This window comes from Nymphaea colorata, chromosome 6 (genome assembly GCF_008831285.2).
Source record: "Nymphaea colorata isolate Beijing-Zhang1983 chromosome 6, ASM883128v2, whole genome shotgun sequence".
NCBI classification, from domain to species: domain Eukaryota; kingdom Viridiplantae; phylum Streptophyta; class Magnoliopsida; order Nymphaeales; family Nymphaeaceae; genus Nymphaea; species Nymphaea colorata.
The window spans coordinates 2,607,103-2,634,533 of record NC_045143.1 but is presented as its reverse complement, the minus strand read 5'-3'; the positions used below and the strand labels follow the sequence as shown (position 1 = coordinate 2,634,533).

The window sequence follows — 27,431 nt, the reverse complement described above, 5'->3', positions numbered from 1 at the left end:
TGAGATCTTGTGCATCAAGAGATAAAAAGAAAATTACTCCCAATCCTTCTAACAGAAACAGTAAGAAGCACCACAATGTTTAAACTGTCTATGAAATAGCATGATCAACAGAAGCAATTAGACAGCAATGAAGACAAGCACCTCACCACTAGCTCTGCCTTTTGGAAATATGATTGGGATGTCCAGATTCCTCTCAAACAGCTGAAGAGAAAAGGAGGAAAATGACAGACAGATCAAACACAATAATGTATGTGGCGTAAAGAGAAAATAAGCACTATGGCTATAAAATAAATGGAAGTGCTACCGGTGCGAAGAAGTCGGAAATCTTTAAGTTGGCATGCCATTTCTGTTCAATAATGTCAACAAAGACATCGGCAGAAAGCCAGCCTCCCCCTTTGGATGGTATGCCAGTTCCCACTCTTACAATACCCAGCACATGCACGCGTCCATAATGATTTTGTAATTGGACATGCACATTGACATTTTCCATCTCCCTATCAATAGTACAGATAAGCCTTATGCACCACATAGAACGCATAAACATTTGATAATAAACAAGTTTCCCAGCTTTTGTGGCCAGGATCATAATGTGTTTTAACAAAACAAGGTCGTAGAAATGTATGAAGTTAACAAACTACATAATTAGTCCAACGCTTCCATTCTGGAGATTAAAAAAGAAACAGGAGATCTACTATCTTGGTTCCCGGTCGCCATATCCTAATAACATGAGTGTTCCTCCAGAGAAGTATACAGAATCAACTGCGACTGGAAGCAACTTGTCAACACCCGTAGTCGCTATTTCTTCATCTTCATCCGCCATTTCAACAACAGTCAGCAGCAAGACTCTCGGCTTTTGCACTCAGATGAGGCTCGACTCTCTGAGCATGACTAGCCAGAAATTCAGAAATATGAATAAGGGCACTTTCCAGCCACGAAACCAACTTGAATTTATGGGCTAATTCAGACATATATATTGACCGATTCATTTCTCTATAAGAAACTAAATTTGCGAAGACCAATTTCGACCCTTGAGAAAGATCGACTGGCACTTTGTGGTTTTCACTGCCTTTTTGCCCCACTTAAAGCGTCCTGCATCGACTCTTCCATGATCTTATTGCGGGTTCCAAAATACACACGATTTGCATCTAAACGCGCCGGTCCTAACCTCTCACTCTTATGACTCTGCATCACAGTTTCCCCTGACCGACTGCTGCTGTTCTTTTGGACATCCATTCCAGCAGAATCACGGATTGATGCGGTTGATTCACCCAATACAATGTTTATCTATCTCGGCTGTTTTGCTACTTAATAATAACCCAGATTCTTGGCAATTCACTTCGCTATATGGCGTCTCTACTTCTCCCTTGTTCTGAAAGCTTCCTCTCCAAGTTCCTAACGGTGTCTCGTTGCACTTACCATTTTCACCATGCACACCAACCAACAGGTTTGAACCATTCTCATCCGAGCTAAACTGATTACTGTCACTACCATTTGATGTCAGAGTTTCTTTAATACCCTCTTGATCTTTTCTCCAGTACTTTTGCATTGGGACCACCACCATGAAAGCCCTCATTCGAGGCATACGCCAAAGCTTCATCATAAGCAGTTTCACTTCCGTCATCAGTTCTCCGAAAATAGGCAAGAGCAGCAGCACGCTACGCTCTAGCAATTTACTTTGGACGGCAACGTGGTCAGCCACGGCCTTTTTTCTCCCAACTTTCCTCCTCTTGAACCTTCGACCAAGTGGGTCATACAGAATTTGGGACCAAAATCCGCGGTCAGTTGCAGAATTGCGCACTAGGGGCGCGTTTGATGCCCTGGAAATGTACTGTTCAATACGAAATAAATTCCAAATTTTAAAAATTTTTTCAATGAATCAAACGTAGAAATATTTTTTGTAAGGTTGGATGGATTTTCGGAAACATATTTGCTGGTGGAAACATATTTCCGGAACCAAAAAAATGCCCGTTTGAGAGAGGAAGAAAGAGGGGAAAGACACAAAATTGTGCTCCAAGGGGAGTCGAAGGGGAGACGAAGAGGGGACAGATCGATTGGCAATGGCGATGAGGAACGGCAACAGTGGCAGTAGCAGCGGCAACATTGGAAGTAGCAGCGGCAGCCTCTCTTTCCTTTGTTAGTCTCTTTCTCCCTGCCACTCTGTTTCCACATCCTCAATTGCCAACACCATCGATTTCATCGCTGCCAATGTGCCGGAGAACCAATTTTCCGGTGAAATAGCGGAAAGAGGCAGACCCATTTCGAGTTTCGGTGTGGCCGGTGGCGCATGCGGATCAGGCGACGTTGGGCTTCTATTAAGGGCTTGCGCGAGGACCATCATTCGATCTTCTTCTTCGTCCCCTTTTCTCCGACTACCATCCTCTGCTCGGTTTGTCAATTCCGACTCGACGGCACGTCTTGGCCTTAGGTTCCCAGAGCATGAGAACGCCGTTGAATAAGAGCAGAAATGAGAAGAAGAGGGAGGCGAAGCGTGCAGTCAAGTGGGGGATGGACCTCGCGCAATTCCCACCTCCCCAGATCAAGCTGATACTGAAGTACGCAGGAGAACTCTCTGTCTCTGTTTCAGTTTCCTTGGTCTTCCACGTTCATGGTCATCGAAATTTTGATGAATAGATATATGATTGTTTATATAAGAAATGTGATGTTCCGTGTTGTTGGTATTGAAGATATTGATAAATGGGGGTGTAGTTTAAAAAGGCCTGGTGTTTTCGTCCTGTTGGTGGAAGATATTTTGATTAATGATTTTCGTTATTCAGGGCGGCTGCGCTTGAACAAGAGGTTTTTGAAGCTCTGATGCTGGCGAAGGTGAGGTTTTGGCCCTTTTCCTTCTCGTTTTCTTGTTTAGTTTTTTTCGTAACATTCATTGCATTGTCAAGGCGGGGATGAGTTTCTTGAATCCATTGAATTGTTTTTCTCGTTTGAGAGACTAGGGCCGGATGTGAGAGAAGGGAAGAGGAGACAATTTAATTATATAGGTTATTATGTCAAATTCTTCTTTTCTTTTTTTTGGCTGTTAAACTACACGTTGGCAGATATAAAATCTTCTCACAGCAATGCCTCTTGGGAATGATTGAATGGTAGAGCAGGATAGTCTATTTTTGTATGTAATATGTTTCGTTCAGGCCATATCTACTCTACTTCGAGTACATGGTTGTCTTCTATTTGATTCTTAGTTTTCCCGTTAATTGGTGAATGATCAACATGGAAATATGAAAATGTAGCAGTTGGTAAAAAACAAAAGCTTATATATCCAAGATTCCGAAGAATGGCAGAACAGTCCCGAACTGGGTTTCTGCTCACTAGAACTTTTAACAGGAGAGTCTTTAATCCTTTCACTGAAAATTTGTTTTCTGATTCGAACCAAAAGGTAATTCATCGAATTGAAAGTGGCTACACAGGCTCAGCATGGACTGGTTGGACGGTTGTCACAAAGCTTAAATGCCTTAACAAAGAGAATTTAGTGTAACCTGCATTCTGAGCGGAAAACCAAAGTAATTCAGACTGTAAAAGCGACATAGTTGCTAAATTTTCTTATAGGTTTTCTTAAAACATATTCTGTTGAGATTCATCAAACCTTCTGAAAGAACAAGTCCTGTCATTGTTTCATCTCAGTTGGATCAATTGATAAATTATATCTGTAATGATATCAGTGAAGCGTGCTCTTCCAAGCCTCCTCCTAAGGCCATATCTTCTCGTTCAACAGTGTTCAATTTGTGCCTTGTAATTCCTGGTGACTAATTTTCAGGAAATGGAAACTTCTGAAGGTTCTTTCAGAGATGAATTGGACAAGGTACAAACTACATGGGAGAATAGGCGATCTGCAGAAGTGGTAGAAGTAGAAACCAATTCGGTAGCCATTGAGAGAACTGATCTTGCTGGTACATCTTCTGCGGGCGATTTAGAGAAGAAGAAAATTGAGCTGGTTGACTTCTCACTTCTGAGCCACTACTATCCCATGCCAATACTGCAGGGAAATCCAGTTTTTCATTTTTTTCCTTTTTCCTTCAGTTATTTTTGTTTTTGTTAGAAAAGGACATGCCATTGCAGGTTTTTTCTCTATTTGGTATAGAATTAAACTAAAAATTAATTTTCTAGAAATCTAGAAGTATATTTGTGTACCATCAAACTCAGAAATATATTTCTGAAAATATATTTTTTAGTCACACACACCAAAATTGAAATCGAAAATATATTTTCCGTTCACTTTTTCCAGGAAATATATTTCCAATTCCACATTTTAAGGCCATCAAAAGGCCCTAAATGATTTCTCAAAACCTATATGCTTGGTTTCATAGCAAAGACCAGTATCCACACAATGGTGGTCTCTCCATGGCGTCCGCTCATCCGAGCAAAAGAAAGAGCCGGAAGTAGTAGGTTCCAGGAAAGAATGTCCAGCATTCCTCTCTTCCTAGGCTGACGATCCAAATCTCTGACGAGTAACAATGTAACCCATCTCTGCGGCCTTCCTCGCAGATGCGTTCCTCTCTCTAGCCCAATCGGCAGCTGCTTCTTCCCTGGCTGCCCTTCTGATCCTCGTTCGACGATCTATTCCCCTCCTCGTAAGACATGACTCTCTTCCAATCCTACTCTGAAGATGGCGGAATGCCCAACCAAGAGAAGTACTCTTTCTGAGCAACTAGCAATGTGGGCTGCAACAAGACTGCATCGATCACAATTGTACCCATCCTAAGGCTAGCGAATGGGCGCAGGAGAACTCTTCCCTGTGAGGACCGATTGAGCAAGACTGCAAGCTAATGCTCAGTGGATAAACCTGGCGAACTTTGCCGAGATCCAATGCCCTCTGCAGGTGATCGGTTAACGACGCAGCGACAGCAGGCAAGAGACAGTCCTCGACAAATTACTAAGTTTGAGTAAAGTCCTGTGAATTAACTTTAAACCCATGATTTAGAAAATGTTTCAATTGTTATAAGATCTATATATAAAAGTAAAGAAAAGTTACGGGCAGTTAGCTCCACGACTGCCATGCACCCAGGCCTATGTTAGCTTCGGCTCTCGCATGGGCACAATGGTTCTTCTTTTTTACACCAAACTTTTGTTTTCCTTGACTTGTATTTATGTGCACAATCTAAGGGAGCGTTTGATATACCCATAATCACGGAAATTTAAAATCAAAATGCTCAGTTTTTAAGAAATGATAATTATTAAACAACCGTGGTATTTTGTTTAAATTAAAACCTGAAATTTTGATTTTATTTCGAGAAATTGTGATTATGAAATTTTCATTCTTCAATAAAAATACCAAACCACCAAATGCCCCTCAAATGTCAAATAAATCATAAGTAAACAAGTGTTTTTATAGTTGCCAAAAGATAGGCTCCTGCTCTTTCTTTCTTTTCTTTTTCTTTTTTTTTAATTGTTGGCCATATGTTAGACAGATGCTTCTAGATATTCCTTCCTTCTTTTAGCTTTTATTATACAAGTTGAGATACCTCTAGACATTCCTTCTTTTATCTTTGGTTGCATGTGTTGAGATTTTTATTTTTTTTTTGTGGCCTGAGTAGATAATCCTTCTTTTATCTTTGATTGCATGAAGTTGAGGTGCCTCTACATATCTTCGATTGCATAAGTTGAGGTAACCTGTGAGCCAAGTCTAATTTATGCCATCGAAACATTCTCCCGAACCAAATTCTTTACTTCTTCCAAATTAAATGATAAAATTAAAACGGAACGAAAGTTCAAAAGCAAACCTAAGTTTTGATAGTGTTTGGATGATACCCATGTTTTGTAAAAGGCCGGTATTTGACCAGCTTTTAAAATCTGGTTTGTATGTTTGGATTACATTGTTAAAGAAAAAAAGGTTTCACTTCTTGAAACTTTGCTTTCGTTTGAATGTCAAAAAAATTGAGCTTTTGATAGAGTACAAAAACTATCGTCAGGTGAATTGTTATTCAGTAGCAATTTACATTGCAGTTGCCACAGGGAAAAATCTCAACAAATCAATATCCAATATTTGCGTATGATGCAAGATGGTATTTCACTGTAGAGGTTGGACCTTAATTCAAACTTCACGAAAAGTTTCAACAATAAACAAGCATAGAACAATTTTTTTACTGTTCAGGTACTTCAGTACTGGCATTGAAGTTTCTACTGTTCAGGTACCTTAGTACTGGCATTGAAATTTCACCTAAGTAGGTGAAACCATAAGGTCAGGCAACATTTTTTTGCCTATTCCATTTCACCTGCTAGAGCACTTGCATGCAATCTCAATAGTTGTTAGAAACATATGGAATAGTTTCATATACAAACAAATATGGAACTAAAATGTCTGAAACAAAAGTTTAAGGTCATCAAACAGTGTGTGCTATATTATTGAAGGGTATTTAATATCATTTATGCAAATGTCAGTTAATGGGTACATGACATGAGCTCAAATGTGAAGCAGCTAACTTGTAACAACAGTAATATTGAGTTGTTCCTTCCTAATTAACATTATCATGAACACAACAATATTCAAATCCAAGTGCAAATGGAACCCTTACATGGCAAAACATCACAGCATCTTGTTCTTATACCATGAGCATGATGCATAGGAGAGAAAGTTACATGTGGCGGGTACACGTGTGCATAAAAGAGAGAAGGACATTTTTGGTAATTTATTAAAAAATGTTTTCTATCATATTTTTGCTTTTTTGTATCCTTTGGCCTGCAAAGGTGAAAGGTGGGGGTGGGCAAATCCTAAGGATTTTAAATCAGTTGCAAATAAATGTCCTCTAAACACTTAATACGTCTCCAAGAACAACATGCAAACATGGACAATTCGAAAGTACATATGTTAGAAGAAAATCTGGGTGAAGTAACAATTTGAATCCCCAACCAGATAAGCCTGTCCGACCAACCTCAACTAAGTCCACCAAAGTGAATCCGGTGACTACTAGACATAGTAAGCCACCTCATACCCGACTACGCACCATGAACTTGGCAAGTCTGAGCTAAGTTGAGTCTTCAGCCATTACCAACTCCATTAAGTGTTTAATTTCAATTAACATCATTAATCTCAACTTTATTAATTTTATTGCCTAATATCGCACTTAGGCTAAACTAATTGGCATTTGAAGTTATTTTGCATCAAGTTGACTCGCATCCTCATAAGTTTACAGGAGGACGCAATTAAAAGTGGTGCACTTGATTTGACCAAACGAGTATGAAATTTGCTGAGTTTGTTCAAGTCAAGGCATCAATGCAGCAGGATCTTATTTTTAATCATAGCACTCAATATACCAGTCAACTTTTGAACACAAAGGCAGTAGAATTCCATGTACTATGATCTAGAAATTCAAAAAACATTACTGGGCTTCTCCAAGTAGGTTATGTCAAATTAATAAGAGATAAAGTGCTTCATTGTTTGTACTTTGTTTTGTGTACTACGTGAATGTTGTTTGTCTGGTGAATAAAAACTTTTCTGTTTGACAATAAGTGAACTCCATTATGGAGTGTTTGGTAACCTCGGACTTGAGATCGCTAGAATCTCAGATTCATGAATTTAAGGACATACCTCATCCCATTCAACCTCAAATCCGATGTTTTTGCCATAAGTGTTTGAGAAACAAATCCTCTTTTTTCACGTAGTAGTAAAATCCAGTGTTTGTTTCCACTGTGCATCTCACTTAAAAGAGATCTTAGCCAGATCAGCTTTGGAATTAAAATCTAAGGTTAATTGTGAAACACACTCTTAGTCTCTCAAGATGAAAGATATGAACCAAAGGAACTAAGTGCTAAATATGTATAAAATATCGAACCACACGTGTGGAGGCTGGCATCCCTTGTACACTTGGACAGAGTTTGAGTTTAGATTTTGGGCTTGGCTAGTGGGATGTTGGCTGCTTTAATTTCCATTGAACTTTTTGTAATTGTTTAGGCAAATTGAACCTTTAATGGGTTCATTGCATTGTATTGGCAATATGCATTGCTGAAACCCATTTGAAGCTTTACTACTTTGTGAAGAGCAAACCCAAAGTAGACTTCTTTACTCAAACTGGCCGGACGTTTGATGTGCATTTTGTGGTGTCTTGTTCTTTGATTGTTCTTTTGAAAGAAAACCTTTAGTTTCTTATGTCTGTGAATTCTATATGTGTCGTTTCCCTTAAAATAGAGGTTTATGTCGTGTGAATTTCTATTCTCATAAATTGATCGTTTTGAATTTCTATTCCCATAAATCGATCGTTCTCCCGCTGATTTAAATCAACAATTATGAATCTATGATGCAATTCTCGAATTTTTTGACTAAATAATTTGAAATCTTGTTAGTAATCAAATATCTATATTAGAAATTTAAAATATCAAATTTGATCTCCTGGATTTTTCAAGCATGTCTTGGAGATAAAAATGGAGAGTGTCATGCAAATGATTTAATGTTGTAAAAAAAATCTTCTCAATAAAAGAAATATTATTATTGTCATGGATAATGTGACAACTTATAAGAGAACTGGATCTATGAAAGCAAAGATGTAATAAAAAATAATAAAAACATTGTTATCAACGATCATGTCATCCACCTAAATTTGCAAAAAAAATTAAGTTTCTTGACCTTATTGTAAACTGAGAGTTTAAATATCAAATCTAACAATATTGATGTTACCTAACAATATTGATGTTACGCAAAGTATTTTTGCTCAACAAAATAAATGTTATTATTGTTGATGACAATTTTGCAACCTATAAGGAAATGATATCTATAAAAATAAAGGAACCAACAAAAATAATAATTGCGTCGCTATCACCAAAGAAATTTGGCTACCCAGAGTTGTAAAAAAATCAAAGATATCCTTAGAGATTATTGTAAAGAGAGAGTATAAATATCAAATCAAACACTATGATCCTTAAGGCCATTGGTGGCCTTCCGTAGTGAAAAACCACGTTAAATCTCATGCTTTCATTACAAGACATTTTCCAACTTTTCTTCAGACAGTCCTACTTAGAGCACCTGTGCCGATCAATCTCTGCACTGTACAAGGAAAAAATGCAAAACCCAAAATCTTCAATGTAGTCACCTGTGCCGATTCTTCTGGCAGAGCAAAGGAGGCACGGCGACGGTTCCTCAGGTGGAGCAGAGGGCTCTGCATTGTCGAGTAGAGGAGGACGATTGCTAAGTCGGAGCAGATGAGTTTGCGACGTCGAGAAGAGTAGGCACGATGATGACGCTCAGGGGCCGCTGTGAATGCTCTCCTCTTTCTGAAGATCAAACTTTGTCTGATTAGGGCACCCAAATCCGTCGGAGAGGGGAAGGGCAATGGGCAGGTAGGGGAAGCAAAGATTAACAAAAACAAAAAAGAAGGAAACACTCAGCTATTTCTGTTCGACGTCGCAGATCAATGCTCACCTATTTCTCTTGTCCAATCGTCTGTCGTGTCCAGCCTGTGTCCAGCATTTGATGAAAAAATCAACTACATAGGATGTCCTATTCCGAATGTCCTAGCCATCAAACGACCTCTTAGGGTTCTTTATGCATTTTTTTTCTCTCGGTCCTTTTTATTTTTTTTTTCTCCACCGTCCACGGTCCTTTTTATTTTTTATTTTTGTTTTCTCCACCGTCCAAAAATGTCCCATCTCTAGGAAGACGGCAAGAACGACCCGAATTTCGTCATTTGCTCGAAACTTGTCGAAGTCTTACGGTTGTGCCATTGTACGTTATTTCACCATTGCATGCACTAATCATCTATGTCACCAACGTGCGGGGTGCGGGTGCAGGCGCGGCACATTTAAAAAAATTTAGGTGCGGCGGTGCGGCGAGAGTATTTAATATTATTATTATTAATTTATTGTAATAATACTAATAATATTTATATAATATATGTGACAAAAAATTGTCATAAACCACAAAATTATTAAAATAACAAGAACAAAATTGCAATTTGCTAATCATGATATCACTTTTAAATAACACAAAATCCGACAAATGATTCCACCCAAGCGTGCATTGGTGAAGTGGACTTGGAACATTGTGGGGTAGCTAATATCAAATCCATAAGGTAAAAAAAAGCCACTCCTAGGTGGTCATGTTAAATAAAATTCACAAGCTTGCAACTCGTCTAAAACTACTTTCACCCTCTCCAAGCCCTTTACTCACAAGCATATGGTTGTGCCGTACAACCATATCACTTGCTCTTCCCACAAAATTCAATTCTCCACATACAACACATTGTTTTGCCGTAAAAAAGGACTACCCAAATGTGCCATCTTCTCATATTTTAATAGATCTAATGAACACTTCTCGATCAAAAAGGTTCAGCCGATTATCTTCCCACCAGAAAGGAAACCATGACAAATTTCAATGTAGTGTGGCTCAGAATCCACACAACAAATAAAAACAAACAGCAACATAAGACAATGAAACCAAATTATCACGAAACTAAAGGAATATATATCAGAAGGAAGTAGAATGAAGTAGAATTCCTACCTAATAGTCGCTTCGACAAAAGCCCAAATCAGAGGAAAAAAAAAAAAACAAACCTAAAGGCTAAAAGGAGCAAAGAGACCTGTTGTCTACCTCCATCTATCTATAAACCACAGCCAGGAGATCACAAAACTATAAACATACATACGCAAAGGATCCCAATGAATCAACAACAAAGCAGATTTCTTTTGCTTCTGCATTTTAGAAGGGGCACCTTTCTTCTATGCAATTGAAGAATAAAGTGAGGCGATAGCATCTACACTTCGATCTTAATTTTCACAAATAACATAAATTAAATTTGTGATCACTCTATCGAAAGCAGCCTGCCGGAGGGTATGCCACCATATTGAAAACATATTGAAAACAGAGAGGAAGGCAAATGCAAACATATTGAAAACAGAGAACGGGGGAAACTGCACATACCGACGAGCAACTTCTTCACTCCACGTATCGTTGGGGCAGACTGGTTGGGCCAGACTTCCTCCTGGCTGCCTGTAGACCATGTCAAAGGGCATGTAAGGACCAAAGCAAACATATTGAACCCAAAAACCGAGAGAAAACAGGGGCATTGGAAGAGGGTTGAGGAAGAAGACGAAATAGGAAAAAGATGCTGGAGAAAACGAAAATCTGAAATAAACCCTTTGCAGAGTAGCTACCTGATCAAACAATTCTCTCGCTTTGTCCACCTTCCCCATGTCTGTGAATCCAGTAACCATGGCCGTCCAAGAAATGATGTCCTTGACCGGCATCTTCTCGAAAATATTGGCTGCCTCATCCATTCTCCCACAAGTAGCGTACGTAACAAGTAGAGCATTTTCCAAGATCAAATTCAGCTCAATTCCGCTTTCTTCTATACACTGATGAATTGTCTCAGTTCCTTAATGCTATTGCACTTCTCCAGGAGAAGGATTGACGGGTTGTGGTTGTGATTCTTCGGGTGGTGGGCAGTGGTGCCGATGGTGGTGGGGAGTAGTGGAAGAGTCTCTAGAGTGGAGGCCATGGGCGGCTTCATTCCGGAGAACGGGGAAACTGGAAAGTGTGGAGAAGATCATGCAACTCCTACACCGTCGAGGCATAGACTGGCGGTGAGTAGCCGCATCGATTCAAAATGACACTCTGTTGGCCTATTCCCATAAGATAGGTGAAGATGGGCCTCTGCACTCTGATAGGGACAACTGATAAGGAGGTGTTATCCATCAGAGAGGAAGGCATCACTCCCTCTGAACAACAAGAGGGAAAACCAGCTCTAGCTTTCAACCTCTCTCAAATGCTAATTGCAAATCCATCAGTTATGACGAAGAAAAACTTTGTAAACGCAAGATTATATAGAACAAAATTCAAGAATTTAATGAAATTAAGAACCTCCACCTCAATGTACCAATGCAGGAACAGGTAATAAGAGGATGCTTAAACCTTTAACAACGGACGGCCATTTATAATAAAATAAGAAACGGCATTGATCCCGAGGTTGGCCTCTGTTACCATCATTTCTAGATAATTACAAGTTGCAACTAGATTTTGGAGGTCTTCTAGCAACCATTGAAAATAGACATTAAACAGGGTTCTTGGGAGAAAATAACTGAATTGAATTGCAAATACATATCAAGCGCCGGTTTCCAGCACCCTTCAAGAAGGATTAAATGATGGTTGAACATCTTGAAACCATATAGTTCACGAAATTATGTAACATAACCAGGCATACGATTCACTTCCATAGAATTTATCTACAAAACATTACCAAGTGGTGTGAAAGAAAGAAACTATTGCTGAAAATGATAACATGCTCTAACTAAAAATAAATAACAGAGCCGCCTAATCCCACTTGCACTACCTTATCAAGAAGCAAGTGGGGAGCCTCGAGGAGAAATAAATGACGTCCATGATGGTAAACGGCAAAATCGGTTGTTTGGATTTAGAAGGAAAAAAGTTATTCCATGATTGCCGTTGCATGCATCGTTTCGATGCACAGGCTTCCAGCAACGATACTGAGGATCTAAACGGCAACAAGACAGAATACTACAACCTTAGAGAACAAAACAATCAACCGCATCCACATTGATAAGCACCTCAATTCAATTCATTCAAAGATGCCGAATGCATCTTACAGTACTTTCTTCCGAGAAAGAAAAAATATAACAGAAGTAAAGACGGCAGCACAATTAAAATGTAAACGGCAAAACATGTTTATTACTTCTCAAAAGAACATGACTGCTTCCTACTGTTATTCCTACTTGTGTCCGTCATAAAGGTTGTCGCTTCTTTCAACTTGTTCAACATTACGTTCCAGTCAGGCAGTCACATTCCACAAGATCACCAGGATTGTCCTGACATTTACAAATAAGCAAGTTCCATTAAGCACTCTCATCTCTTGCGCTTACGCAACTTGCAGGACTTGATGAGGTGCTATTCTTATAAAGCTACTTGCAAGCGAATCCAATGAAAAAGTTTTAAAAATTGAAAAGGAACAGCTTAAAAATGAAAAAGTTTTAATCGCATTCTTCTTCTGGCTTCTAGATTGCTAAAGGCTCTGCCTACTATGTCTATTGCTATCATTATTGAATATGCGTACAATAATGAGTGGTAGACATGGAAGTGGATTTTCATGTTTTGAGATCTTTGGACCCAGTTTGCAATAATTTGCTTGATCATGTTGTTTAAATGACTCATAATTAGTGTCCAAATCTTTTATATTTACTTAGTGCACATATTTCATGAACCATGAACGTGAATAAGCTATACAGGTGCTTGTGAGTTATAAAGTATCAAAATTAGTTGGTTAATTTTTTACTGTATATAGGGACTGATACGACAGTGTTTTTTAAGTTTTTTGCAAGTTACAGTTGTAATATGTTCTTGGTCATGGGGCATGTTTTGGTCTGATGTCCTGATGAAATTTGTCAAAAAGTAGTCGTATCCACATCACAGCCATTGCATTGTTATAATGGTAAATTTTTTGAGTTATTATTCAGCATAGCACTATTTTGTTTCTTACCTTCTCTCTTTCTCTCTCCTTCATTTCTTTTCTCATTTACAGTGATATTGTTTTTTCTCTTTTATGTTTTTTATCTTCCCAAATAGTTGTGAGGCATAGTGTACACAAAGACATAGACACACATAAAAAGGATGAGGCTTTCAGTCCAAATTGTTGTGTCCAGAGCTGACAAGGTTTTTAGTATCAGGAACATTGTCTTTGCTAGGTAAGGGCGTAAGGCCTTCAATGGAGTGGTGTTGGTGTACCTTTAGTGAAGAGAGCATGACAATGGAATGCTTATGCCATTGAGTCTTCAAAGGAGCATAACTAAAGTTATACATGGTCCAAAATAACCAAACAATGAAGTTTGCAATGTTGGATAAGCACACTGTGTAAAAGAAAATTAATGAAAATTGCAGCTGCACTAACATCGATGTAAGGAGGCATAATGTTGTTAGATGATTAAAAATAAAAATTTAGCATTAAAAAACAGTCGTCAGATGATGTTACTGGTGGTTTACAGTGCAGCAACGATTCTTGGTGTCTTTAGCAGTGATTATGGTGCTTTGAGTGATGGTTTTTAAATTTTTGACCATCTTGTCCGGCACATGACAATATAGAATTTTCCTGGACATATATACAGATATTTGTTTATACACATATAAATTAGAGCCACGCCTTGCACCCATGTTCTTAACAATTGCCCTGCAGTATCCACTCCAATGTGATATAGGTTCCTGGTGTCCTCTGCCCTTTTCTTTTGTATATTGTTTTTTCTCTTTTATGTTTTTTATCTTCCCAAATAGTTGTGAGGCATAGTGTACACAAAGACATAGACACACATAAAAAGGATGAGGCTTTCAGTCCAAATTGCTGTGTCCAGAGCTGACAAGGTTTTTAGTATCAGGAACATTGTCTTTGCTAGGTAAGGGCGTAAGGCCTTCAATGGAGTGGTGTTGGTGTACCTTTAGTGAAGAGAGCATGACAATGGAATGCTTATGCCATTGAGTCTTCAAAGGAGCATAATTAAAGTTATACATGGTCCAAAATAACCAAACAATGAACTTTGCAATGTTGGATAAGCACACTGTGTAAAAGAAAATTAATGAAAATTGCAGCTGCACTAACATCGATATAGGGAGGCATAACCCCTTTAGATCGTGCTCAAAAAGAGCAGGAGCCTATCTTTTGGCAACTATAAAAGAAAGTTCTAAGCACTCTCCTCTCTTGCGCTTACGCAACTTGTAGGACTTGATGAGGTGCTGGGCGGCTTCCTTCAAGCTGGCTTTTCTTCCAGCTTTGAAGTTCCAAAGTTCTTTAACAGGATACCTTCCACTTGCATTGTATTCATTAAGCTCCTTAAGGGCAGTCACCACGGCTTCATATATGCCTTCACCCCATTCGGCTTTCAGCTCTTTTAACTTTTCGTCGTCTTCGTTTATGATTTCCTGTCAGCAACAATTTCATCATCAGAAACTCACTCGCATCTACTACTACCACTTTTATATAATATTTCAAGAAAAGAATAAACCTTTTATAAATTTGAAGTCCTAACTTACAAACATAAAAATTCAAAATAGGGCCAAAGAACAATATCTAAACTCCATACCTTACAACTGTCTCCCTCTTGGACCACTTTGAAGGGGAACCAACTTGGGTCTCGCAATAAAACATCCCATGAAGAGGCTATTTCCGCTGCTTTGGTTTCATAATCCTCAGGATACTTTTTCTTGCATTCCTCTTTGAAGGCCTTCAAATCAAGCTCACCCATTCGTCTAACTCTAATATGAGCACGATTGCTAAATAACTCATCAAAACCCTACAATAGGAGCAACTTTAACTTAAGAGATGGTCCAACAAAAGTTTTCAGACAATGTGTAGCTTACACAATAATAACCAGAAAATGAAGTATAAATCTATAAATAAAAGCAGTACAATCATAACAAAATTCTTTCAGGAAATGGATTTTTTTCATAAATATTGCTGCAACACCTCCAATGCCTAACAACTGGTCCATGGTATTCATTGTGTTATTATATTAAGTACCTTTCTGAAATGCTAATAATATTGGGACTATTTGCTAAGTGCCAAGACATAAGTGAGCACGATCTAAAGGGGTTATGCCTCCTTATATCGATATTAGTGCAGCTGCAATTTTCATTAATTTTCTTTTACACAGTGTGCTTATCCAACATTGCAAACTTCATTGTAGTTATGCTCCTTTGAAGACTCAATCGCATAAGCATTCCATTGTCATGCTCTCTTCACTAAAGGTACACCAACACCACTCCATTGAAGGCCTCACGCCCTTACCTAGCAAAGACAATGTTCCTGATACTAAAAACCTTGTCAGCTCTGGACACAACAATTTGGACTGAAAGCCTCATCCTTTCTATGTGTGTCTTTGTCTTTGTGTACACTATGCCTCACAACTATTTGGGAAGATAAAAAACATAAAAGAGAAAAAACAATATACAAAACAAAAGGGCAGAGGACACCAGGAACCTATATCACATGGGAGTGGATACTGTAGGGCAATTGTTAAGAACATGGGTGCAAGGCGTGGCTCTAATTTATATGTGTATATACAAATATCTGTATATATGTCCAGGAAAATTCTATGTTGTCATGTGCCGGACAAGATGGTCAAAAATTTAAAAACCATCACTCAAAGCACCATAATCACTGCTAAAGACACCAAGAATCGTTGCTGCACTGTAAACCACCAGTAACATCATCTGACGACTGTTTTTTAATGCTAAATTTTTAATTTTTAATCATCTAACAACATTATGCCTCCTTATATCGATGTTAGTGCAGCTGCAATTTTCATTAATTTTCTTTTACACAGTGTGCTTATCCAACATTGCAAACTTCATTGTTTGGTTATTTTGGACCATGTATAACTTTAGTTATGCTCCTTGGAAGACTCAATGGCATAAGCATTCCATTGTCATGCTCTCTTCACTAAAGGTACACCAACACCACTCCATTGAAGGCCTTACGCCCTTACCTAGCAAAGACAATGTTCCTGATACTAAAAACCTTGTCAGCTCTGGACACAACAATTTGGACTGAAAGCCTCATCCTTTTTATGTGTGTCTATGTCTTTGTGTACACTATGCCTCACAACTATTTGGGAAGATAAAAAACATAAAAGAGAAAAAACGATATACAAAACAAAAGGGCAGAGGACACCAGGAACCTATATCACATGGGAGTGGATACTGCAGGGCAATTGTTAAGAACATAGGTGCAAGGCGTGGCTCTAATTTATATGTGTATATACAAATATTTGTATATATGTCCAGGAAAATTCTATGTTGTCATGTGCCGGACAAGATGGTCAAAAATTAAAAAACCATCACTAAAAGCACCATAATCACTGCTAAAAACACCAAGAATCGTTGCTGCACTGTAAACCACCAGTAACATCATCTGGCGACTGTTTTTAATGCTAAATTTTTAATTTTTAATAATCTAACAACATCCGGCACACAACAACATAGAACTCCACTATATATCTATATTACATTATATTTATTACATACAACTGAAACTTCAGTAAAGCATAGAAACATATAAGATAATGAAGACAAAAAGCGATGTATCAAAACAAGTAAGCATAATAACAGTATGCTAAAGAAAAGGAAAGAGGATCCATACAACTATCATTTCTTTTCGAGCCTCCTGTAATTCATCATTTGCAATCCGCTCTTTGGTTAAGAGGCAGTTGATCCATGTCGTCCAGCTCAATTTCTTTTTCCTGCAACAGGTTCCTCATGGACTGCATTTGGTTTCTAAGATCATCAACTTCCACATATTCCATCATTTGTTTTTTTTCCTTTCAATCTCTTTATCTCTACCCCCAAATCTGGTATAATGAACATAAATTTAAAGGAATAAAACAATACAAGCATACAACAAATTCTCCATTTACACAAAAATGAAAAATCACACTCAAATCGGCAAAAACAGTAGAGAAACCCCCAAATCGACAAAAACCCCCAAATCGGCATAAACCCCCAAATCAGAAAATGTCCATAGGGCATAGAAGAAGAGATTAGGATGAAGAACGACGGAAAAAACCCCCAAATCGAAAAATCCAAAACCCTAATGAAAAACCCCAACCCTAGACCTAAGTTCTACCATCGGAAAATTAAAACCACTTACCTCTCCGTCGCCGGCTGCCGTCGGACACCACCGGACGTCGCAATGGGAAAGGGGCGAGTCGGGCGAAATGTGCTCTCCCTCACTCCAACATTTGTCAAAAAGAAGTCTACTGAAGCCTGTTCTTGAAAAGAAGAGCAGGAATTGAATTGTTTAAATGAGAATGAGGATGCGGGCAGTATCTGAATGGGAGTGGTGGGTGAGGTGATGAGGTTCCCAGTGGGAGGAACGCTGTACCATTCCATTTGGGGAAGGAGAAAAGGAGGACGTTGCCTTGGTGCGTGCATGGCACCGGCGACGTGTAAAAGAGGAGTTCGTATCGACATAGGGGAACGCTGGAGGGAGACGTAAAACGGGCTCTTTGCTTCTTCTTGGTTTGCTTCTTCTTGTACACCAGTAACACCACTACCGCCTTGTCCCCCACCCAACCTCTCCTTCCCTTCCTTCATCGGTTTATCATCCATACCCATATCAAATCGGCATCATTTAAGAGGGAACTTATCGGCGAGAACAAATATCTCCAAATTTTGCAGGAAGATTTCTTTTTTTTTTTTCCTTTCAAGAACATATTTCTTACAGTAAATTGACAATATATATAGAGATGCAGAACGAACTCGATGCATGGAAAAGTGTAGACTTGTGATACATTTACAGTGTGAAGAGAAAAGTGTGGACGTGCATCAGTAATCATATTTACGTTCTTGACATGCTTGCATGCCAAATATTCATGCTACAGTAATAATAGTAGCAATGATAGCAGTAATAACAATATTAATAATAATAATAAAGTGTCATTTTACCAGTCTTATATATACTTGAGAATTGTTCCCCCAAAATTGAGAAAACAAGTGCTACCGAAATAGTGGCCGTGAAAATGTATGGGTTGATGATAAGCAAAAGAGCGTTAGCTCGGGCTTCTACTGAATTTTTTAAAAACAAAACATAATCAACTTTTGTTTAGTTTTATCCGCACCTTGAACTTTGGATGAAATAGTAACAGCATCTTAGCAATTGTTTTGGTCTTGTCCTTGTTAGTTATACATATTTAATAAAGAAACCGGGTCATACATATATATATATATATATATATACACACACCTGATAGTCCGGCTCCTTCTGACAAAAAATCTGATAAATACCCAAACCAAATTGTATGTATTCTTAATACTTGTCACTACATTCACATGAGTCCTAGTCTGAGTTTGACTGTGAATTCACCTAATCAATATCGACTGGTTATGAGAACAGCTATATGAAAAGCGTAGCATGTGTCGACGGTTCCCCATTTCATCCGCCAGAGATGATTTAGTGCCCTCGAAGGAAATGAATATTTGGAAAACTTAGTCTTTTGAGTTGGACATGTTCAGTCCTAGCATATGGCCTGCCTCTTTCAGAGGCATTTTTAACCCGCCTTGGATCTGATTTTTATACCAGCAAAATTCATATCCAAACAGAGTTTGACTTGCCAAATTGTATCCCTAAGCAAAAGCAAGCAAGTGATATCAAATGACCCAATTAACTTATTGAATGCCAATCTGCAAATATCATTTTTCTAATTACAGCTACGGTCTTTGAAGTTCAGGTACTTATTACTGTTATATAAATTTCTTTCGAAACTTAGGTTTCTTTTTTGGATATTGAAAGCTAAGGCCGCTATTGTAAGAATTATAGCCAAAACTATTTTAGTGTGTCGCAAAGAACTTAATTCTCTTTTGTCTCTCAAAAGATCTCAAAAGTGCCTCCTCCTTCTTGGAGACTCACAGGCAGAAAGGGAAAGAGAAAGAGGGCCAGTGTGTACAATAACATGGAAGATGTGTTAGTGTGTGCGAAACATAATTGGTTTTGCCTTATATCAAGATTACCTAGCATAAGGAACTGTCATCAGAAATAGAAATTCTGATATGGAATGGCCACATATTTAGATGCCGATGAGAACTATGAAAAGTTTATACCATGTTCGAATATGATCTTCAAATTCACAATTGAAATCTGATGTGAATCCTACCCGACTTGTAAAATATAACTGAATCCAGAACGGCATCACGATATGTCAAGAACCAAGTTTCATAAAGTATGGAAACTCGATATCATTTTAAAACTAAAAAACTGAGCCTGAATCCAAATTGGATGTTATTAATTAAATCCAAATCCGATCTGTTTACTTAATTGGATGTTTTTTTTTTTCTACTCTGATTTTTGGAGCAGTTTGACCGGATATCTGATCCGAATTGGATCGATTGACACTATAGTGTCTTGCCCAGTTATAACTAAGAGAATTTTAACTCCATTTTGACAGAGTCTCACCTGCATTGCGCATGTCAATATGTACATGAGAGTTAGGGATGTCAATATATCCGATTTGAATAGAATATCTGATTGATTTGATTTGAAAGAATAGGATATGAAAAAAAATTAACATTCGATTAAGAAATTGGATTGGGTACGGATTTAATAAATGGCATCCGATTGGATTTAGATTTGGATATGCATATATATCTGATCGGATTCAGATCGGATTCATTTTTAGACAAATATCATGTATCTAATGCTATTCAATTTCTGAAAACTGGTAAAATCCGATTCAAAATTCGGATTCAGATATAAATATAAAATCTGATTTGGATTGTAAAATTGGGCTTCGGATTCAGATATGAATTTTCTTTATTTGAATTCAAATCCGAATTCAAATCTGAATATGTGAATATCAGAAAAGTGAATATGATTAAAGACATGCCTTGATCCGTTGAGTACACGGTTTTAAATGATTTACTGAGAAACAAATCCAGAATCAACTAACAAACAAGTTCCATTGGCGAGATTGATATCCATATCTCATGTGCAATATGATCCGTTTCACTAGTTCCAGCCATATTGCAAGTACTTTTGATCGTAAAATCCAGGTTACAAATCTCCATAAACACTAAACAGAACCAAAATGACGATCGAAAACCTGCTGAAAATACAAGTTCTGAAATGTAGTTGCATAACTGTTGTTCAATCCAGGCCCGGCCGCCTTCGTATTGTACAAATAATTGGATCCTATCGAACTAGAAACCGGAATCTGCCGCCATCGTCTGTCAGTGAAGAACACATGACTTCTCTAATGGCGGTCCAGTTGAAGAAATTGCAGCACTAAGAGGGCTGTCGCTTTGTCTCTCCAAACACTGAACATCACATTCTTGGTGTGAAACAAGTGGCCGCCAATAAAAAAGAGAGCACAGCATTTCAATCGACGGTCATGTTATTATTCTGCATTTCTTCTCACGCCGCGTTTGTTTCTCTGGGATCAAACAGGACCTCAGCTGTCATGTGCGGTGTGACTAAAAACTAAGAATCTTTCATTATAAAATCATCATACCATTAACAACCGATCATATATATATATATATATGAAGCTGAAATCTTTGGGCCGTCCTGAGCTCTATCTAATTCATAGCCACTAGATGCATTGATTAAACAAACTACTCGATGCAATACATCGACAGTGGGCTATGAGAGGTTCAAGGATTTTTGTTATTCCGGTTGCATGCCATGAGAGGCTGCAAGATTTCACTGTCTAAACGAGAACGAAGAAATCCACAAATCCTATATACAATTGAAAATTAGCTTAGGGTAAGAAAAATGATCATATATCAAGAAAAAAAAAGGAAAAAAATAAATGAAATAGCAAAAAGAATATATATATATATATATATATATATATATATATATATATATATATATATATATATATATATATATATATATATATATATATATATATATATAAAGAGAGAGAGAAGAAGGTTGGTAAAAACCAGAGACAAAAACAAAACCCATTGACATTAATTATTAAAATATTTTTTTTAATCCAATATTAGAGATACTATCTAAAGAGTGGTTGTTTTTATCATTTGAACAATTTTTTTTAGTAGTAAATGAACGGCTCTTCTACCATCAAATTTTGGAAGTATAATGATCAATTTTTTTTTTTTTTACAATATGACTTGAACTAAAACATGACTTATATTAATTTAATGTTTATAAACACATTAGAATGTTCATATTTTGTTTTAAATACTTTTTAACATGAAATTGAAGAGGTCTGGTTTCTATCCTTACTCAAGTTGTCTGGTACCTACCAAGTACCAACACACACACACACAAATATATATATATATATATATATATATATATATATATATATATGGAACTGGAATCACAACGTACAAAGGGTTGATGAAGTTAATGAGCGCACTCAAATTCTGTTGCCACCTCGAATGTTTGTTTAATAAGTCAAGGCAGACAGCTTACCCTTATTTATTGTGGAAAAAGAATTTGCAGCTGGTAGCATGTGAGCCGACCGATCTATTTGACTGCAGATTATTGCACACCTTTGCTTAGAATGGTTTCTTCAGCGAGTTCTTCATCATGGAGTGCAGAAATTTTATATCATTTTTTACACATTGGAGTTAGATACAACATGGTACATGGAATTATGCTTGTAAATCCCTAAGTTCATGAATTCTAGCCCACTGCTGATTCTTGTGCTATAAATCTTGAAACTTTAATCTTCCGATGCCATGGAACCGATTAATATGAATGTAGTTAATATTTCATGAAAAAGATAGGAACCAGACTCTTGCAAATTCTTGGTACACTGAGTACCACCAAGTTGTAAATATAAAACAAATGCCGTTTCATTCCGTAATTTGCATGGAGAAATTGGTGAAATGATTAGGGCCATTATTGTCATGCGGGAGTTAGGGAGTAACGTGCTATTCTTTAAGGTGTCCATAGAAAAGATAGGCAGACCAAATGAAATTATTATTTCTTTGCGTTCCATGTGACGAGAAGTGGGATTCACGTTTGATGCCACAGTAATTAATATTCTTTAATGTGAAAAATCGAACGGCAATGTGGAAATGGAAATAAAAAAATTAATTTCCACCTATTCAGGCGCTGTTCACGCCACCCGGCACTAATTTTAATACAATATCTATCAAAAAAAGAAAAAAAAAAACGACACAATAAGAGTTTGCCAAATGAATCTCACCGTCTTCCCTGAATTTTCCGGTACCGGAAAAACCCACCTCGAGTTTCTTTTCGTCGACGAGGAATTCCGCCTTTCCGCTTTTCTCCGGCAACTTTGTCGTCTAAAACACCCAAAAGTCATGAAATCGTGCCGGTTTCATTTTCAGTGACAAGATACGGTACGGGAACACTCGTTACTTGGGAAACTCCACCAAAGTACACGTTGGCTCGACTGTTCGGTAGAGAATTATGAACCGCTTTGGCGACTCGGTAGATTCCGCAAAAGTCTCGTTTCTTCTTCGTTTTTGTATGGGTTTTCAGTTTTCACAGGAATCGGAACTGCAGCCGCTCAGAAGACAGGAAACACGTAACGTAATTTCGGCCGGAAAATGAGGACTGCGGATTATTTGGACACCGTGAGATTATGACACCAAGGACTTTCCCGTCCGCAAACCGCCAACAGTCCGACCGTCAGATTTCTCACCCTGAATATGGCCTTTCCTTCTCCTCCTCCCGTTCACTGCAGTGGCCCCTGTTACGGCGTCGCAGATTACGCCCGTTTTACAGGCGGCTGTCAGATCGCCCACTTCGCGGCTGACGCCGAGGCTCTCCAAGAGGTCGGCAAATGCCGCCAGGATGAATTTGTGATCATGGGGATGGTTCAGCTTCATGTAACAGAAGAACAATTCCTCCAAATACTCCCAATCTACGGCTCGTTCCTGCGCTCTTGCTTCCACCATCTCCTGCATGGATTGCCGGAAATCGACGAAGGGGTCCGGCGAAAACGTCGTTACAGCAATGCCATCCGCGACGAGCGCGGTCTTGGTTTCCGAGGACACCTTCTTAGCCGGCGTCTCTCCGGTGCAATCTTCCAGAATGGAATTAGACGTCCCGGGAACGATGAAGAAGCGTTCGGAGGCCACGGCGCTAGCTAGGTCCAGGGAGATGTCCACCGAGACCGAGTCTGTTGAGAACCCGCTCGACTGGCTGCCGGAATTTGACGTGAACTCCGGTGGGTGGTCGGAGTCGTCCGTGACATAGAGTGTGTTGAAGTGGTGTACTCCGTCAGCCGGATCGGCGGTCCTGTCGAGAGCGAAGGACGGTGTCTTTGGGAATCTGCAGGCTGAGAAGAGCCACGAGGCATTGGAACTGCCTGAGGAGGCCGTTGTGGTGGGTGAAGGATTGTCCGGCGATGGTGGAACCGTTCGTCTTGCCCTTGAGAAGTACGTTTGGAGAGCCTTGTGGAGTGCATTTGGCATCTTCTCTCCTTTGTTTTCCGGCTTCTGAGAAGTGGTGCCCGATGGCTTTCACGGTGGTGGCACTTCTGTGTCAGCGGCGATTATGGTGGTGGTGGTGGCGGCAATTGGTGGCTACATAAGAGAGAGAGCGAATGAGGCGAAATTGAAATCAGTTTTCGGTTATTAAATGCTTTTCCTTGTTGGTGCAGCAGAGAGGATACTAAATAGTAAATCCCTTGGTTTTTTCACCACCCGTCTTCTTATTTAGTGGGTGCGAGGGAGAGAGTTTTGAGGATCCCGTGAAAAGTTGAAAATTCTGTCATCGCCAGTTTCGCCATCGGCTAATTTTCAAAAAAATTAATTGATTACTATAAAAAACAATTTATCGAAATTAATTGAGTTTTTTTTCCTTTATATATATATATATATATACATATATATATATATATATATGTCATGTGCTGAAATTTAAAAACTATCATTAAAAAGCATAATAATCAATTTAAAAACACTATGAACAATCGCTACATCACAAGCCATCACTTAATATTCACATGACAACTGTTTTCTCCTAGCAAACGTTATAACTGTCTAGCAACTTCTAGCATATAATGGCAGTGTAATATATATATATATATATATATATATATAGATATATATATATATATATATATATATATTCACATGACAACTGAATTTTAAAGTCTATTTTCTTTTTTAAGATATATTAATCTTGTAGTAAATATGAGCAAGAGTGGGTTAAAATTTGATTAAAAAAACATGCTTAAATTTGAATAAAAAGCAAGCTCTTGAATTAAGGGACAGATGTGAGGCAACGGACACCAGCGTTCTTGGGAGCTGAATAATTTTAGAAAAAATGCAGAAAACATCAACCATTAATGCTATCAGTAAATCGAGAAGATCTCTTCCTACTCAGAAAAGTTAAAAAAAAAAAAAACTATTATTATTTTATTAGCCAAGGTGTCGTTTCAGGCCAAATATTGGTAGCCGCTGATATGATGCCTATTGGCTAATACTAAACTATCCAACACAAATGGCAGTCAAATGAAAATTTCTGCTATTTTTATTTTTTTTTAGGGACTGAAAACTACATTTCATCAAATTCAACTGCTTAGCCACACATGATCATCTTAAGGCATAAGTTATTTATCTCGATCAATTCGAACAAATGTTCTTATGTGGGGTCGTTTGGCAGCAGAAACACCTTGTTTGTATCTAATTAATCTGTTTCAAAGATTCGAGCATGTTCATATAACCATAGTTGTAGTGTTCCATAAATTTGCTTCAGCGAAGTGCCCTTACTACCAAGGGTCCCATGACCAAGTTAATGAAGATTTGGTAGCAACAATTCGCAAATTACAGTGACCAAGATGAGATGTAACAAGTTTGAAGGAAGATGATCCACAGCTCTTGCCGCAAGTCCAGATGTGTGCCAACTTCTTGATCAACAACAAAGATTTGGACTGCTAAAACCACACCATTTTACAACCACTGATAGTAAATTCTTGTTTCCCCACAAGTCTTGAAGAAGTAAAAAGAGAGGAAATGAACTGCTGTTGGGCCCATGGTTCTTAATGGCTCAGGTTGGTTTATGGTAGCTCTTAAATGAGTCCCAAACCCAACTGTGCCCTATGATGTCTCTGCTGCTGTGAGGTCGCCATCCAACCCATTGCATGTGAAAATGGGACCCAGACCTTAAGCTCAATCCCCAGTAGATACCAGTCATTTAAGTCTACCAGCAATGCCACTAAGTTTGTTTAGTTGGGTTCCAGAACTGCTCTTAAATTTCAATGCATGAGGTGCATAATCTGGTAGGTTTTGCCTAACCCAGTTTACTCTTATAAAAGAATTATGTTCTAAAATATTTTTCTTGTTGTCTCACACATAAATTCGCTTGGTTGTCTTTAATTTCGCAATTAAATGCACATAGGCTTTATCTGACTGCAATCTTAAAGAAAACCTGAGGCATAAAAATGTTTCTCTTAGGGCCCTTTTTCACGAAAAAAAAAGAACACTTTTTATGCAGTGTTCTTCGAATCTCCTTTGAACACATATGAAAATGAAGTTTGCACTAAGCATTAGGACAGATAATTAGTGTAATACCCAAAAGTTTAGTCATGTATCTAAGATTATGTGAAATCTTAAAAGATTTATAAAAGAGATTATCAAGTAATTGGTCGTCTCTTAAGAACCTTTTAAGTCAGAGTAGATCAAGACTTCAAGAGCAGGGCGCAAAATTTGGAGTATCCCTAAGCCAGCTTAAACTTGATTATGATTTGCTTTCCTCATTCACAAACCAGTGTCTAAGGCAGATTAGCTCATGTAATCTACAATCAGCACCTCATTAAGTTTATCCACAGCCTTTGATTGAGAGTGACCCACTTAGGGTTGCCAATGGGTCAGGTTTTGTTCAGATACTAAAAAATGAGGAATACAATATGAAGCGGCAAGGGGCGGAAACCTAGCCGACCCACATGCTGTTCATGTATGTGATAGCATAACTGAAGTCCACATTAGGAATTTTATGTGTAAGGATTGGGATCTATTTTCTTGATAAGAGAAGGTGAGTTTTGCTAGTTCCAACTTGTTTGTTAGTTTGGTAGTAAATCCAAATATTCTGATTACAATTTATGTAGGTGAACGAATTCAATCTCTCTCAGGAAACTAAAACCTTGATGCAACCAACAAACCAGTCGATGGCACCGGCCACATTCCAATTATAGGTTGTTTGGATGCGCAGAACAGAACACTTTTCATTGATTTGGCACAATGTCCGCATCTAGGGATGCGTCCCATGCATCGGAATGTAGGGCAACCATATCTATACAGATAGACCTGGACCGCGAACCGAACCCGGCGCACCGGCCCTTTTCCAGCCCTAAAATGCTCAACTACTGAGGCAGTTGATCCTGTGCCCTAGACCAGCCGGTCTAACAACCGACCGCGCCTGCACCCACCCCCACTAAGAAAAGATGGCAAAGCAGGTGAGGCTTAGTAGGGCTATGGGGCAAGCAAAGCAAGGAAAAGAGCCTTTGTAGCGTAGTGCAGTGCCAACAACCGCTACTTCTACCTCACGCTTACTTCCAAGACATTAAATACGAGAGGATGAGGGACATGACGAGCGACCTAACCATCCTAACTACCTCGCCTATCATGTGGATGGGGCCCCACATGGCTCGGCCATCGAGAACGATCAATCGAGACCGTTGATTTTTGGACTGGACAAAAAAGAAAAAAAAAAGGACTGTCCCATGGGAATTTTTCTTTAATCTTTAACCATATCCGAAATATATGGGAATTTTTCTTTAATCTTTAACCATATCCGAAATATATATATATATATATAAGATCTAAACCTGTCAAAAAATCATTTGTGTTGTTGATTTGATGGTAGAGATTAAGTTGTGAATATATAAGTTAAATTGTTTTGTGAAGAGCTCCAAAAGCTTTTTGAAGTAGTCGAAAGATTTTGCATGAAGAAACTTGTTTGTTTCCCTCCTTTCTTTTAATATATATATATATATATATATATATAAAAGATCCAAACCTGGAAGAAATGATTTGTGTTGTTGATGTCATGGAGATGGGA

At 38.3% G+C, this 27,431-nt stretch overlaps 4 protein-coding genes across 6 annotated transcripts; 1 reads left to right on the top strand and 3 right to left on the bottom strand.

Annotated features, from left to right (window-relative positions):
* Positions 1–1,760: 1,760 nt before the first annotated feature.
* On the top strand, positions 1,761–4,977 carry LOC116255701 (uncharacterized). Of its 2 annotated transcripts, none has more exons than XM_031631610.2 (3): positions 1,761–2,552; positions 2,775–2,823; positions 3,764–4,977. In XM_031631610.2, the coding sequence occupies exons 1-3, from the start codon at positions 2,437–2,439 to the stop codon at positions 4,043–4,045; spliced, it is 447 nt and encodes a 148-aa protein (XP_031487470.1). In that variant the 5' UTR covers positions 1,761–2,436; the 3' UTR covers positions 4,046–4,977. The 2 variants fall into 2 exon arrangements, with proteins under 2 accessions (XP_031487470.1, XP_031487471.1); XM_031631611.2 differs by having other exon boundaries at positions 1,762–2,552; positions 3,783–4,977.
* Positions 4,978–8,936: 3,959 nt separating this feature from the next.
* LOC126410135 (uncharacterized) lies at positions 8,937–11,576 on the bottom strand. Its single transcript, XM_050078297.1, has 3 exons — positions 11,086–11,576; positions 10,853–10,921; positions 8,937–9,207 (listed from the first exon to the last, which is right to left on the bottom strand). Exons 1-3 carry the CDS (start codon positions 11,241–11,243, stop codon positions 8,937–8,939), a joined length of 498 nt encoding a protein of 165 aa, XP_049934254.1. The 5' UTR covers positions 11,244–11,576.
* A 2,808-nt stretch (positions 11,577–14,384) lies between these two features.
* LOC116255651 (factor of DNA methylation 2-like) lies at positions 14,385–18,043 on the bottom strand. 2 transcript variants are annotated; one of them, XM_031631537.2, is made up of 4 exons: positions 17,574–18,043; positions 17,067–17,274; positions 15,010–15,219; positions 14,385–14,848 (listed from the first exon to the last, which is right to left on the bottom strand). In XM_031631537.2, the coding sequence occupies exons 2-4, from the start codon at positions 17,073–17,075 to the stop codon at positions 14,582–14,584; spliced, it is 486 nt and encodes a 161-aa protein (XP_031487397.1). In that variant the 5' UTR covers positions 17,076–17,274; positions 17,574–18,043; the 3' UTR covers positions 14,385–14,581. The 2 variants fall into 2 exon arrangements, with proteins under 2 accessions (XP_031487397.1, XP_031487398.1); XM_031631538.2 differs by having other exon boundaries at positions 17,067–18,043.
* Positions 18,044–22,485: 4,442 nt separating this feature from the next.
* On the bottom strand, positions 22,486–24,013 carry LOC116256415 (transcription repressor OFP16-like). The gene has a single exon (XM_031632777.2). The coding sequence runs from the start codon at positions 23,840–23,842 to the stop codon at positions 23,006–23,008; it is 837 nt and encodes a 278-aa protein (XP_031488637.1). The 5' UTR covers positions 23,843–24,013; the 3' UTR covers positions 22,486–23,005.
* Positions 24,014–27,431: the final 3,418 nt, after the last annotated feature.